The sequence below is a fragment of the Microtus pennsylvanicus genome, chromosome 4, assembly GCF_037038515.1.
Source record: "Microtus pennsylvanicus isolate mMicPen1 chromosome 4, mMicPen1.hap1, whole genome shotgun sequence".
NCBI classification, from domain to species: domain Eukaryota; kingdom Metazoa; phylum Chordata; class Mammalia; order Rodentia; family Cricetidae; genus Microtus; species Microtus pennsylvanicus.
Genome location: NC_134582.1, coordinates 57,708,969 through 57,722,717, shown reverse-complemented (window position 1 = coordinate 57,722,717; position 13,749 = coordinate 57,708,969). Strand labels below are relative to the sequence as shown.

The 13,749-nt window shown below is 42.1% G+C and overlaps 1 protein-coding gene across 2 annotated transcripts in view; it reads left to right on the top strand.

Moving 5' to 3' along the window:
* The window catches only part of Mapre2 (microtubule associated protein RP/EB family member 2), a 146,287-nt gene that overhangs the window by 18,839 nt on the left and 113,699 nt on the right, over positions 1-13,749 (top strand). For both annotated transcript variants that reach the window (XM_075969189.1, XM_075969188.1), the window contains exon 2: positions 3,129-3,190. Coding sequence is in view for 1 of the 2 variants with exons in the window: in XM_075969188.1 (XP_075825303.1) it covers positions 3,129-3,190 (62 nt within the window). In the remaining variant the exon portion in view is untranslated. The remainder of the gene's footprint in view (positions 1-3,128; positions 3,191-13,749) is intronic.

Below are 13,749 nucleotides of genomic sequence, written 5' to 3'. Positions count from 1 at the left end.
TGGGAAGGTTCATCCAGGCTGCTTTTATGAAAAGCTGGGCCTTTTATGCTGAGTCTCACAAATGTCATACAAGTGATCCAGTCTGACTCCCTGCCCTCATGTTGTATATTATTGCTAGCCTTCATTGCAGCTAGCTTATTATTCTCATACTTTCATCTTATCATTTAATCTTCAGCTTCGTTTGCTCTCTCCCCTCCTTCCTCAGTTAAGTGTTCCTTCTTATTTCTTGCCCAATTGTTTTTTTCTTGCTGTTGAGATATAGACAAAATGTCTCTCCTGGTTCATGTTTTGCATTTATATCTACTTCACATGAGCAAAAGTTTAGAAAAAAAAGACCAATTGATCCATTTTCTTTTGGACTGTAAGTTTGACATCAAGACTAAGAATCTTGGCTAGGCCCTGGATCCCGGATCTCCTGTTTGCTTATGACTCTTTCTTCCCAGCTCTTTCTAAGATATATCAAAGGGCTAGCTTTTTAAAAAAGATTTATTTATATCATATGTGTATGTGTATTTTGCCTGTGTGTGTATGTGCTGTGTGTCTGCAGAGACCAGAAGAGGGCCCTGGAGCTCCTAGCGTTACCATGTGGCTGCTTGAAACTGAACTTGGGTCCTCAACAAAAGCAGCCAATGCTCTTAACCACTGATCATCTCTCCAGCCCCAAAGGACTGGCTTTTAGGATACAAGACGTGAGAAGTAGAGAGAGCAGTTGGTAAATAAAGTCTGTAAGGTATAGTCCCCTGCTAGCTACATATCTGACTGATTGCCCCATTCTGAGTCTCTGTTTTGTTTATAATAAGATGGCTTTATCTAATGAAATTAAATTAGACAAAAATCTGTGTACAGGGTTCCATGGATGATCTCACGATTCTCCAAGCTGGTCTGTCACAGCTGCTAAGCAATTAACAACTGGCTGTTTTGAATAAACAGAGAAAGGTCACTTGTGTACAGATGAGACAGAATCTTCTAAGGGCTAGTCGTCTGGTTTGTAGATACATTTGTGCTCCTGCCTCCGAGCGTGGTAGCCAGCCTTTTGTTTAATAACTTAGCTACTGGGGACTAGTTAAATAAAGAAGAAAAGTGAAAGTTTTATTCTGATTCAGTTAACATTTCTGAAAAATTGGAAGACTTTAGAATGAGAGTCAATATTGGTACGAGCTGAGTTTTTTAATCTGAATTTTACTAAACTAGTGTTAAATTAAAGGAACATGAAATAACAGCACAGAAGTAAATTCTGTTATAAAACAAAAAACAAATAAGGACATTCATTCTATCTGTTCAATATAAAATTTTTTATATATAGTGAGTTTACCTGAATTCTATTCTTGAAATCATTAATGTGAAATATTTAAACTTTTAAATAAGTAAGAAAATTTAAGTTTTCATCTGAACTTCGAACACTATAGGTGAGTTTCTCTTAACTGAAATGCTTGGTTCCAGATATGAGATTTCAACTGTTTTGACATTTTTTAATATGTGCATATACATAATGAATTCTTTTGAGGATGGGACCTAAGTCTAACACAAAATTCATTGTGCTTCATATACACCTTGGGCATGTAATCCCAAGGTCATTTTATATAATATTTTAAATGGTCAGCTGATGTGGGATTCCCCTCTGTATGCTGTGAATACCATTGGTTAATAAAGGAACTGCTTTGGACCCATAGCAGGGCAGAACAGAGCTAGGGAGGGAAAACTAACCTGAATGCTGGGAGAAAGAAGGCGGAGTCAGTGAGAAGCCATGGAGCCACCTCCAGAAACAGACATGCTGGAACCTTGCTGGTAGGCCACGAGCTTCATAGTAAAATATAAAATAACAGAAATGGGTTAATTTAAGAGTAAGAGTGAGCTAGAAATATATACATAAGCTAATAGGTAAGCAGTGTTGTAATTAATACAGTTTCTGTGTGATTATTTTGGTGCTGAGCAACCAGGAACAAACAAGCAGCCTCATGCAACAGTTGTCAACATGAAACCGTATAAGGATGCTTAGATTTTGGAGACTTTGGGGTTTCTGACTCCTAGACTGGGGGATGTGCCTTAACAATTCAGCTGTCACCAAGCTTTTATTCATTCAACATTTACATTCTTTTCTTCTTCACTACCCTTACATAAACTGTAAAAATTTCCCCAATCCCGCTTTTAAAAATCAACAGTAGCATCTTTAGAGCCTCGTCCCAGATGAATCTCACAGTGTTAAATTTGCTGTAGATGTGTTATTTTGTGCATGGTTGGTTCTAAAAACGACCAAAAGCAGATCCAGGCAGTGATGGTGCAAGCATTTGTTCCCAGCACTTGAGAAGCAGGCAGATCTCTTGAGTTCAAGGCCAGCCTGGTCTACAGAGTGAGTTCCAAGACAGCCAGGACTGTACAGAGAAACCCTGTCTCTGGGGTGGGGTGGGGAGAGGGAGAGAGACCAAACGCATTCCTGAGTTGGTCATAGACAGAAAACATAGCAGATGAATCTTCAGGGAGAGATTCCAGGTGGAAGGTAGGAAGGGTCATCTCTCACTTGTTGCTGAGGATGATGGGAAAGATGGGTAAGCTGTGCATACATGCATGGCAGGTCACTTAGCAGTATCTAGTGGGACCATTAGCAGTCTCCCCTGTAGCCTCCGCGGTGTGCCTCGAAGCCAGGAGCTCCCACATCTCTTGGACTCCAGAATTGGGTCTATTCCTCATCAACTGTATGGTTTAACCTGATAGTATTTTGGAGGGAATAGTGAACTTTTAGAAAGCAAATACATTTCTGTTGTGTGTATTTTTTTCAAGTCTAGCTTGGCATTGTTTATAATGTTTATGTTGTCCAAATTAGCCGAAAATGTTTTTAGTGAAGCCCATATTGATAGTAGATTTAAAATAGCCAAGTTTGAGCAAGTCCAGACTCTAACTGATGTTGGCACATGACACCCGAGTAGAGGCTTCTGAGTTATCTGGTGGTGTAGAACTTTTATTATATCACACCATGCTATTGAGACTGGGAGATCTTTTCTATATCTGTCAATATACTAAAATTTCAAGTTTTCAAAGTAAAATCAGTTGGTTTGAGATATGGGGGGAGGTAATGGTAGTGCTTTGAATTCTTTTTTTCATGACATTACTTTCTCATTCTTTTCCTCTTCCAGGGCCCCGTTTCCCAGAGGAACCATTCATTTCAACAGCCAGGGAGAGCGCCTGGATGTTCAAAGTAAGGTTTCAAGATGACCTAGCTTGTAGATGCCTTGTCTGTGGGTTAAGTTGAAGTGACTGATGCTACTGCCTGAGTGACCAGCGCGGCTTCAAATTCCACTGCGTGGTTGAAGGCAGTGTTTGAATAAATGTGCTCCACAGAGGTGCAAGTGATATATTCACAAAGTCCTCTGAAGCACGGTCACGCCAGTGAAAGCTGAATTTGGGAGATCTTATTAGCGGCCACTGGAGGGAGACATATCAAGATATGGTCAAAATAATCCTGTGACTTTTCTAGTTATTTTTAATAGAGAAAAATAGTGAACTTCACTCTTTTTTATTTATTTATTTATTTAGTTAGTTAGTTAGTTAGTTAGTTAGCTAGTTTTATTTTATGTGCATTGGCATCTTGCCTGCATGTATGTCTGTGTGAGGGTGTCAGATACCCTGGAGCTGGAATTACAGACAGTTGTGAGCTGCCATGTGGATTCTGGGAATGGAATCCAGGTCCTCTAGAAGAGCAGTCAGTGCTCTTAACCTCTGGGCCATCTCTCCATCCTCCTCTGGCTATTTTTAAATGAATATCGTTGTATTTGTTAGTGTTGAGAGTATAAGGTGAGCCTCTATGAAGTGAGAGGGCATGGTGAAGAAGGAAGGCAGGGATGGAAAGAGGGAAGGAAAGAGAGGAAGAGGAAGAAGGAAAAGGGAGGGAGATGAGAGAAGGAGCGAGGGTCATGGGATCAATGGGCATATCATGACAAAGGCAAAGGCCCCTTTTTGTTTTCAGTTTCTGTTTGTTTAAGACAGGGTCGTTTTGAGCTTCAGCTGTATCCCAGTGGTACCCTAAACCTCTGCCTGACAATGCCTTCAAAGTTCGCCTCCAGGGGCTCCCTAGAACAAAGGAACAATTAACTAAAATTCCACCAGATGGCAATATTTGGAAAGTCATTCAGAGAGATTTCAAAGCTATACATGCGCCTTAATTGTTTCCATGGAGAGTGGTCTCAGGAAGCATTAGGTTCTACCTAGACTTCATCAAAAGTGTTTTCTTTTCCTTCATAATATCAAAAAGAATGTGTAGAAGTGTAGAGGGTGTGTGTGGAATTGTATATGTTATTTTAACTTCTGGAATGCTAAAACTAGAAACCCCATCTTCAGATAGTTGGCTGTCTCGAAAGCATTGGTATATGTGAACCAAGTCTGTGAATAATTCTCCAACAGGCATTCGTCTGCATTCAAGGCTCAAATCTGTGTGTGTGACACTTTCGCTTTCACCCCCACTGTGAGAAATGCTATAGGGGTGACAGACACTGTTGAGAGGCTCCTTTGAGAAAAGAAACCCGAACTCTGCCCCCCTCCCCACACACACCCAGGTTACTTATCAGGAAGTCCCCTTGGTATTGCACCAAGAGAAATGTGCGTGTCCAGAACTGCCATTTGTATTGGTCTGGGATGATTAAGGGTTATCAGATGGGATGAGCAAACCCTTTTCACCCTCATCAAGTAGACATCTGGCCCCTGAGTGTCCCAGGGCCCAGCAGACTTTAGAGCAAAGTGCGGTCAGGGTGTAGAAAGGCAGCAAAGAGAAAGTGAACAAGGAAGAACCAAGAAGAGAGTCTGCCTGAACTTCCTGTACCCCTAGGAAGCAGGCCCTGGGAGGTACAGGGGGCCTTAAATAGGTCCTGACCCTCTGGTGGATCTGTCTGGATGTCTGGGGTAATCCTAACTAACTTGCAGAGCCCTGAGAATGGACCCACTAGTACCCCTGTCTGCCCTCAGAAATGTCTCCGTTTTTATCATTATCCCATCCCAAATGGCATGGTTGAAGTAGTAGAAAAAGATGAGCCGTTATCTAGTTTATATCTCTTTATAAATCTTCTCTCTGGAGCTATGGGACAATTTTTTAATGTTACTTTAATTTTCATACAAGTGGAACAGCTCATTAAGGAAGGTACCTGCCACGCAAGCATGAGGACCTGAGTTTTGAGTCCTAGAACCCAAGTGAAAAACCAGACACGGACTGGAATGATAACTCAGCACTTAAGAGCACTTGTTCTCGCAGAGGGTCTGGGGTTGGTTCCCAACATTCACGTGGTGGCTCATGACCATCCCTAGCTCCTGTTCAGAGGGATCCAAAACCACCTTCTGACCAGGCACACATACGTTGCACCAACACACATGCAGGCAAAATATCCATACACAAAAGCAAGTAAATAAATGTTTTTAAAATTTAAAAACAAAACCAGCTCATCAACCTTTAAAAATCCCCAATGGTAGTGGTCCACGCGTGTCATCTCGGCACTGAGGAGGCAGGAAGAGGTAGGTCCCTGGGACTCATCAGCCAGTCAGCCTCGTTTACTTGACAAGCCCTAGGCCAATGATAGACCCTGAGACCCTGACTCAAAGATGGATAGCTTCTGAGCAACAGCATCTATGGTTGGCCCATGACTGCCACACGCAGGCATACCTACACATGCATGCACACTCTCCTGCCCTCCGTTCTCTCCACCCCTCCTGTTGATATTTTGTTCTCTTAGACAGTTTCACATCTGCTTTCATGTCATATACACACAAATGATTTACTGTATCTGAATAAGACACACCCATGGGAGAAACACCTGGTGTGAGCTTTTGTGAGGCAGACCTGACTTTCTTAATACAATTACTTCGAGGCACATCCATTTTTCTGCAAACGGCATAGCTTTGTCTTTCCTTCTTTTTTAACTTTCTATCAATTATTTATGGACTTCACATCATGATCCCACTCATTTCCCTATCCCCTCACATCTGCCCTCTGCCTTTGCAACCCCCACCCCACCCCACCCACCCATACATAAAACAAAATTTAAAAGTCAAACTAAGAAAAATCTCGGAATGGAAGCTGTAGTGTGATCCAACTTTGTCTTTCTTCATAGCTAAAAGAATTCCACTGTGTATGTAAACCACATCTCCTTTATCCGTTCCTCCGTTAGTGAAGGACTGGTTTGGTTCCGAAGCTTAGATGTTGTGGATTCTGCTGTAATAAGCACTGAAGCACAGTATCTCGATGATCTGGACCTGACTCCTTCAGGTGGATGCCCAAGAGTAAGAACAGCTCCATTGTACGGCGGATTTAAGTTTTCAGAAGCTTCCCACTAGCTTCTAAAGTAGCTGCTCTAGTTTACAGCCCAACCAGCGGTGTGCTAAGGTTCACTACTGTCTACATTACCCAGCATCTGTTGTCTGTGCTATTAGTGACCATCTGACTGGGGTGAGATGGACATTTACATTTCTCTGATGGTTAGTAAGTTGCAAATGTTTTTCCTATGTTTATTGGCTATTTGTATTTTAGCAATTGTCTGTTTATTGTATTAGTTTATTATTGATTGTGCTCTTTGCTTTCTTGTTTAGTTTTCGGTTCTTTGGCTGTTCTAGCGGCTGGCGGGGGAGGGGGCCGCTGGAAAGATGGCTCAGTGGGCAGAGTACTTGCTCACACAAAGAGGACCTGGGTTCAGAAGTCCAGTGTCCACATAAAAAAGCTGGCATGATGGTGCATGGCTGTCATCCTGGAGCTGCTTGGCAGAGACAGGAGTGTGCCAGGATTCAATGGCAGCCAGGTTAGCCAGTCAGTGAGGAGCTCCAGGTTCATTGAGAGATTGCCTCAAAAATTAGATGGAGAGGAATAGAGGAAGATCCTTGATGGAGACAAGTGGCCTCCAGTTACACACACACACAGGCACACATGGTCACATACACACACTAGCACACACAGAAATGAAAGTGGATTTTCTCCCACTCTGTAAGCTGTCTTCCCTCCATTTAGGGTTCTTCTGTAGTGTAGAAACTTTCTAATGTCACAGCGTCCCATTGGTCAATTTCCTGTCTTATCTCCTGAGCAACCAGAACCAATCAGAAAGTCCTTGCCTACATCTTGAGGTCCCTGGTTGGGTCTGATCTGTCACCTTTATTTGTTTCCCAAGGGCAGAATTCTAGCATTGGGATTCCTAAGTCTTTGACCATTTCTATAATTTTGAATCTAGTTTACCACATTTATATACCACAAGGAATAGTTTTCAAACATACAGTGGGAGGTTATTATTTTCACATTTTTTAAAAATATATATTTAGTTATTTATTATGTATACAATATTCTTTCTGCGTGTATGCCTGAAGGACAGAAGAGGGCACCAGACCTCATTACAGATGGTTGTGAGCCACCATGTGGTTGCTGGGAATTAAACTCAGGACCTTTGGAAGAGCAGGGAATGCTCCTAACCGCTGAGCCATCTCTCCAGCCCCCTATTTTCACATTTTTAAAATGTGAAATCAAAAAGGCAATTTTATCAGAAAGAGTAAAGAATGTATTAGTAATACTATTTTGACATATACATAAATTGCATATGAATGAACAATGTCCTTATTACACATTTATCATGTACCTAATGTAAATGACATACAGTTTGAATCACTAATAAAAAATATACACATAAACAACAATAATAAAATGTAGAAAATGAGACTCGCTATAGGAGAAGCCCAGCTGAAGGATTATGGACATTTGAGAGGACATAGAGGTGAACCGAACTGAACCATGAAAACTAGTTGGTTTCAGATACACAGGGATGATGGTGCCCATGTCCCATTCCCTCCATAAACCTCTACGGATGCCAGCTGTTTTCCAGGCTCTATGCTAACAGCTGGGGATTGAAGGTAAACAACAGAACTTCAGCACATGCTCTTTAGTGGAGCAGAGAATCTTAAACAAACAAAACTCTGGGGTTGGGGAGGTAGCTCAGTTGGTAAAACACTTGCCTTGCAAGCATGAGGACGTGGGTTTGATCCCCGGCACCCACATGAAAAGGTGGATGTGGTAGTGCACACTTAAAATCCCTGCTGGAGAGGTGAAGACAAAGGGACCTTTAGGGCTTACCAGGCAGTCAGGACAGCCCCCAAGAATGACATCCAAGGCTGTCCTCTAACTTACACACACACACACACACACACACACACACACACACACAGAGAGAGAGAGAGAGAGAGAGAGAGAGAGAGAGAGAGAGAGAGAGAACCTATAAGCATATGAAGTAGGCTAGCTTGTGTTATAAGTAAGATTGGGTGAGGGAGAGTTCTTTGGAATGCAGACTTTCTGCCACTCCTTTGGAGTTAGCTGACCTGGGCAGTGAGATCCTCAGTAAGAATGCACAGGTAGGCACAGGGTCAGCAATATCTAGGATCATGGCCCTCATCAACTGATAACTGCCTAAGAATTGCAGTGTTTCTTGTGTTTTGTGTTTTATACAGAAGAAAAAACAAATCTCACTTGGCAAATCAAATGGCAATCTAACTTGCTCATTTTTGAGACCAGCGTTCTGGACTGAGGAGAGCTGAGTGACTTGCCTAGAGTCTGAGGGTTGGCACCTGCTGATTGGATTCCCGTTGTTCTGTGCTCACTGCTTTAAGTTTTCTCTGCCTCATTTGTACCATTAGTTAATAAGTAGTATACGGAGAATAAACCTAAGCAATCGATGCATGCTACATCTTATACAATAGCAAATTATTTTATTTAAATTTTTTCTTGGTTTTTTTTACTTGTTTTGTGCTTTGCTGTTGTTGTTGTTGTTTTGGTTTTTCAAGACAGGGTTTCTCTGTAGACCAGGCTACCCTCAAACTCAGAGACATATGCCCGCCTCTGCCTCCCAAATACTGGAATTAAAGGCATGCACCAGCATCTCCCTGCTTTTATTTAAATTTTTAAAAAGTAATAAATGATGAGCTTTGGGAAACGAAGGGAAATTGGGAGACATTCTTACATTTGCTACGTGTGCCTAGGACTCTGGAAAATGGCTCTTCTTGACCAAGCCTCACACTCTCCTTCTCCAACACAGAGTCATAATACACACTGTCTTTGCTGAGAGGATAATTAGAAATAACTCACGTCCTGGATATGTTATGGATACTCTGAAATATTTTCTCTCCTGTTCCCTTCTACATCTGCTAGATCTTGAGAGGGTCCCTTTTGTTGGCTAACGAGTTTGCCTTGTGATAAGTGGTGGACCGAGAACACAGGCATAGAACTCTCTGGAACCCTGAAGTGGAGCTTTAGGTTTTTGTTTCTGAGTCCATTAATTTTGCTTAAATAAAGAGAAGTTTCTATCCACAGTTCCTCGCTCTCTTTTTCCTCAGTAGTTCAGATTGCATGATTGTGAGCCTATTGGCAGGACTGAGGAATTCATTAATACTCTCTATGATTTACTTTGAAATGGTTTATCAAAGAACATTGGAAAGATGGATGAGTAAATAAAGACGATGTGGCTAAGTGGTAAACAATTTCTCAATACAGCTGTTGAGTATGAATGTACTTTGTATTCTTGTATAGTTTCCCCCTTTATTTCAGGATATTTAAAATCTTCCAGGCCAATCTTTGAAGAAATAGATATTAAGTGTTCATAGACCTTTTACTATAATTCAATCGCCGCACAGGGACTAAAGAACATTTTGGGACTAGTCAGGGTCTCTGACCTCGTGGAGCCTTAGAGGAGATGGTTATGAGACAGATGGTCCCATTTACCAGCTGCGGAGTGCTGGGGTGCCCCTGACAGAGGCAACTAAGCCCCAGCTTATATGGGAAGGTCAAGCAAGGCTTCCAAACTCTGTGACATCCAAGCTCAGTCCAAAAAGAAAAGAGGGATGTCCACGTGTGGGGGAGGGCATTTGGAGAAAGAGAACCGTGGTAGGAAAAGCAGCAGCTTTAGAGGGTCTGAGAAAATAACAGGAGAACCATGAAGCATGACCGAGCTGGGCAGGAGTGACTAGGGACAGAGCAGGGAAGCAGCAAAGACAGAAAATTAAGAAGCCCACTTTCTATCTCAGATCTGCCCCTCTGGCAGCTGTGTAACAAACTGGATCATGGAGCAACACAAGAATAGACACAGAAATCCAAGTGAAAGTTAATGAGCCTCTAGCTATGGTGGCTGCCTGGAGCAAGGAAATGGATGGGAGCTAGGATTGAGTCCTTGACCAAGGAAGAGGTCAAGGACTCATTTGCACGGTCAACAGAGGAATATTCTTTAATTTAAAAAAGGTTTACATTTATGTGGTGTGGGCCCTGCTATGGCACCCATGTGGAAATCAGAGAAGAACTTGTGAGTATTGGATCTCTTCTACCATCTGGGTTCCAAGGTTAGCAGTCTTGGTGGCAAATGTGTTTACCTGCTGAGCCATATCACTGGCCCAGCAAGGGGAAAAGTTCAGAAGATATCTGATGACAATGGTTGTACAATGTGAGTATATCTAACATTACAAAACTGTAAAGCTAATAAGCGGTTAGCATGGCAAAAATGTATGATATATATATCATATACATACATATGATATACATATCATATATACATATATATCTATGTATATACACAAACACACACTTGTAATATGCACAAATTAATTACAGTTTTAGAGAAAGACAGAATAAGGCAGGAAGAAAGACTGACTTATGAAGATTAGCTGTAAACAGAGAAAGACCAGAGCCAAACTTAGATTGTGAAAGTCAAGGAAAAACAGCTTTGCAACAATGAGCAAAGAGTGGGTAGGTCTGAATGGTACTCTGGGGCTAAAAGGTGATGACTAAAAGTGCTTGCTGGTTTAGTGACAAAGAGATTTTGCTAACTGTGATTTCAATCTTGTGATCAGACTAGAAGACAGATACGAGAAGTTGAGATGTGGGGAAGAAAACAAGATACAGAGGGCACAGGACGGGGGTTATATGGAAGAAGAGGTAGAAAGCTTGTCAGAGCCAGAGGACATGACACCAAGGCAAGAGTCTTCCAGACACAACAGAATTAATCCACATATGAACTCACAGACCGATACACAGGGCATGCACCAGTTCAAGCCACTGGGATCCCAGCACTGAGATGGAGAAGAAGACATAGGCTTCCACCCCTAACCAGAAGCTGTCTTCAATCAGCACCCACTTGCAAAGGAAGAAAATACTTTTCTCCAATTGGATCTCACTGAGTACATTAACCACACTTAAAGGTAGGCTCCATGCCCAGCAGTAGATGACCAACACAAAAATGAATTCAGTGATATTTTGTAAACGTTTTTTCTGTATGTCTTTGTTTGGGTATGTTTTGTCTTACTGGCCTTTTGCCTGTATAGCATAGTTTCAGATCTTGTGGGTTATTTTTTTTTTTTTTTAGATCTTGTGTTTTTATGGGAGGTGTTGCTTGAATTTTTTTTCTTTCTTTTTTAGCCCTGTTTTTTTCAGTTTTTGATTGCTTGTGTGTTTGCTTTCTAAAGGGAGAGAGAAAGAAAACATGTTGAGTTGGATGGATATGGGAGGTGGGAAGAATATAGGAGGATTGTGGAAGGGAAAGGCCTGATTAGAATATATTATATGAAATAGTTCTCATTTTAAAAAGAGAGAGAGACATAGAGCAGGGGTTCCCAACCTTCCTAACACTGCAACCCTTTAATACAGTCCTCATGTTGTGGTGACTCTCCCAACCATAAAATTATTTTCATTGCTACTTCATAACATAATTTTGCTACTGTTATTAATCATAATATAAATATCTGTGTTTTCCAATGGTCTTAGGAAACCCCTGTGAAAGGGTCATTCAACCCCAGGTTAAGAACCTCTAAGGCAGAGGGTAGGTTAAAATTATAGTCAATCTTTCTTTTGGGGACTACCAACTCCCAAATAATGACACAGAGACTTATTATTAGTTATGAAAGCTTGGCCTTAGCTTGGACTTGTCCCCACTAGCTCTTAAAACTTAATCCATTTCTATTAATGTACATTTTGCCATATGACTTGTTACCTATCCTTTATAATGTACATCCTCAGTGTCTTCCTCATTGTCTCGCTGGTGTCTCCCATGCACCTAGATTCATCTGGAGTTCTCTGCCTAGAAGTCCCGCCTAGTTTCTCCTGTCTAGCTATTGACCACTCAGCTGTTTTTAAGCCAATCAGGTGCATTAGGCAGGCAAGGTAAAACAGCAACGCATCTTCACACAGTATGGTAAAATATCCAGCAACATAAGTACCCCTTAAGATGTTTGATTACAAAGATGAGGATGGTGAGGGACCCTTAGAGAGGAGCCAGTTTAAGATGGAAGAGATCTGAGCTATTCAAATGACATAAAGTCAGTAGAAGAGGCATTTAAAAAGTTATACACAGGGTCTCCACGAGCAAGAGGCAATGAATGAGAGGGCATGTGTTGTTGTTACAAAGAGCAAGAAACAGTGAGATGACTGTCCTTTGATATTAGAGCTTTTAGTTGGGCAGCTAGAAACTTCAGACTGGTCTAGTGCCTTGAGTAGCTTCTGTGAAGTCAGAGGAAGACCTTGTGCTGAGGGGGAGAGGGTGGGAACAGGGAGAAGGAGGGTGCGGGGAGAAGGTGGGTATGGGGAGAGGGTGAGTATAGGGGAAAGGTGGGTACAGGGAGAAGGAGAGTACAGGGAGAGGGTGGGCACAGGGGGAAGGTGGGTACAGGGAGAAGGAAGAGAAGTTCAAATGCACTGAAATGAGGGCAGGACACTGACAAGAGACGCGGTGCACTGAGCCCTAACTTCAGAGTCCATGAGGTCAGTCGTGCTGTTCTTTTGGACTGTGGCTTCTCCAGCTGGGCTCAGCATTCCCCTTGAGAGACACACAACTAGCAGAGGCAAACTTTATAATGCTCATCTTAAAAGAGACATGAATTCTATTCGTATGTGTGATTTAAAGTAGCGTCATACTTTATTATTTTTTTTCTTTAAAATTTTGTAAGCTCAAACTAACTCATTAAAGAGTTGCTTATTTGGACTGCAACAAGATTTAAAATGGGGATTGAAACTAATTTACCTGAGCCCTGTGTTGACTACAGAGATTATTGAACACCGTCTTCACACATCTCTGAAGTTAGGCATGCTAATGAATGTTTGTAACCCCAGCCCTCCGAATCTCGGGCACCCTATTTCATCCTGTCAGAGGGTCGAAGCTGGAGAAGTGGCTCAGGGTTTAGAGCACTTGATGTTTTCTCTGGCAAAGGACCCAAGTTTAATGCCCAGCACTCAACATAGGGCGGCTCACAACTGCCTGTTAGTCCAGCTCCAGGAGATCTGATGATCTCTTCTGGCCTTCTCCGGTACCCACACACATGCAGTGTGCACAAAAAAGACATGAAAGATTAAAAACAAGGGCTGGTGTTGTAGCTCAGTGGTAGAGTCCTTGCTCAGCATGAGCAGCCTTGAGCTTAGCCCTTAACACTGCAAAACAAAACAACAACAAATTACTTTTCAGTCACTGGAATTAAGCACACGCAACATCACTGCCCAGCAACAAGTTTCTTAATAGCTTGCTGGGAAGCCTGGTGCTATCTCCTCCATTCAGAAGTCCGTTTGTACAGGGACTGTGGCCCCAAAGGCACCTGCTGTGTGGCATATAGAAATAAACTTGTCAGCCGCTCAGCTAACTTTCACTGTCACAGGTAGCCCTGTAGATTTTCTTTTGCATACAGAACCAGGATTCAGGGAAGCAATAGTCTAAAGTCAATGCCATTGGCTGGCCTCTTATATCCAGTTCTCCTCCCAAGTGAGCTGCTTCAGCAGAAAGA